Genomic DNA, 1875 nt, shown 5'->3' on the forward strand with positions numbered 1-1875 from the left:
TGGGACCTGGGGCCACACTGACACCATGTGGGCTTTACTCTCGTTTAGCCTCTGGAGCGATGTGCCTTAGTGGAGCAGACTTTTAAAAATCCTGATTTAGTGCTCCATTGCTCCACCACTTGCTGGGATCTGGCCCCACCTCCTACGGTCTATCTTCCTGTCACTTTGGATTCACTTCTCCGCCAGTGCTACCTTTCAGAAAGTGGTCGATTTTCTGTTTCTAGAATTTCTGCTCTTCTTCTCTTCCATCTCATGTTGGATTTGTAGATGTTTGCAATGATTTGATAAGCTATCTAGCTGATCTCCTACTACCTGATGTCGTTTCAGCCTGCTACATCTCTGCCATCTTGACTCCTACCCCGGGGTTGTAATACTTTCTAAATTTGGTTCCAGGTTTAATGATGGAGGTGAGTCTTATTTTAAATTAACCCATCTAAAAAATTAGGTTTATCTTACCCACAATGGCTTTGCCTCCTAAAATGTCAACAGATGTTGTCTCCTGAAACCCAGTGACTCTTGTGATGGTTGTTCCCACAGCAATTCTCCTTAACAGCCTGGATGAACAAACAAAATCTAACAGTGCTAACAGAATTCATCCTAATGGGAATCACAGACCTTCCGGAGCTGCAGGCTCCCTTCTTTGGGCTCTTCCTCATCATCTACACAGTCTCAGTGGTGGGCAACCTGGGCGTGATCATCCTTACCAAGATGGACTCCAGGCTTCAAACACCCATGTACTTCTTCCTTAGACACCTGGCTTTCATTGATCTTGGTTATTCAACTGCTGTGGGACCCAAAATGTTAGTAAATTTTGTAGCTAATCAAAATACAATCCCCTATAACTGGTGTGCTACACAGCTGGCTTTCTTCCTCTTGTTCATCATCAGTGAATTTTTCATTCTGTCTGCAATGGCCTATGACCGCTATGTGGCTATCTGTAACCCTCTGCTTTACACGATTGTTATATCACAAAGGGTGTGCTGGGTGCTGGTAGTCATCCCTTATGTCTACAGTGCTTTTCTTTCTGTGATAATCACCAAAAAAATTTTTATGTCATCCTTCTGTGGCCATAATGTCATTAGACATTTTTACTGTGATAGTCTTCCCTTGTTAACTTTGCTATGCTCAAGCTCACGTGATATTGAGTTGATAATACTGATCTTTTCAGCATTTAATTTGGTTTCATCCCTTCTGGTGGTGCTGGTGTCTTACATCCTAATTCTTATGGCCATCCTTAGGATGAACTCTGCAGAGGGCAGGCACAAAACCTTCTCCACCTGTGGATCTCACCTGACAGTGGTCCTTGTATTATACACCACTCTATTCTTCATGTATTTGCAGCCTCAAATCAATCATTCCTTTGATACTGATAAAATTGTCTCTGTATTTTACACTTTGATTATACCTATGCTGAATCCTATGATCTACAGCTTGAGGAACAAAGAAGTTAAAGGTGCCCTCCATAGGATATGGAAAAATTGGCATGCACTGCCTATGTAGAGTTCAAAATAAACAATGTATATAATAAATTAGGTTAGAGACTACTGTTTAGTTCATGTCACAGGGTTTAGGAAGCAGTAATGTGTAAAAGTCATAGAAAATAAGAAATAATTTTTTTTTCCTGTTTTCAACTTCTAGATTTTTCAGTAGTGATCATCCTTTTGTTACCAACTTTGGTTTCAGTCTGGTATACAGACCACGATTCTCACATTGCAAAGTACTTGGGTGATGATCAAAGACAACTTTTGTTTTGTTTAAAATACATCTCAGTTTAGGGACACTTGGGTGGCTCAGTGGACTAAAGCCTCTGCCTTCGGCTCAGGTCATGATCCCAGGGTCCTGGAATCAAGGTCCACATCAGGCTCTCTGCTCAGC

The 1875-nt window shown here is 41.5% G+C and overlaps 1 protein-coding gene across 1 annotated transcript; it reads left to right on the forward strand.

Annotated features, from left to right (window-relative positions):
• Positions 1-516: 516 nt before the first annotated feature.
• LOC101681266 (olfactory receptor 8K3-like) lies at positions 517-1500 on the forward strand. The gene has a single exon (XM_004781680.2). The coding sequence runs from the start codon at positions 559-561 to the stop codon at positions 1498-1500; it is 942 nt and encodes a 313-aa protein (XP_004781737.2). The 5' UTR covers positions 517-558.
• The last annotated feature ends 375 nt before the right edge of the window (positions 1501-1875 follow it).

Source organism: Mustela putorius, unplaced genomic scaffold, assembly GCF_011764305.1.
Source record: "Mustela putorius furo isolate JIRA1106 unplaced genomic scaffold, ASM1176430v1.1 tig00000127_pilon_pilon_pilon, whole genome shotgun sequence".
NCBI lineage: Eukaryota > Metazoa > Chordata > Mammalia > Carnivora > Mustelidae > Mustela > Mustela putorius.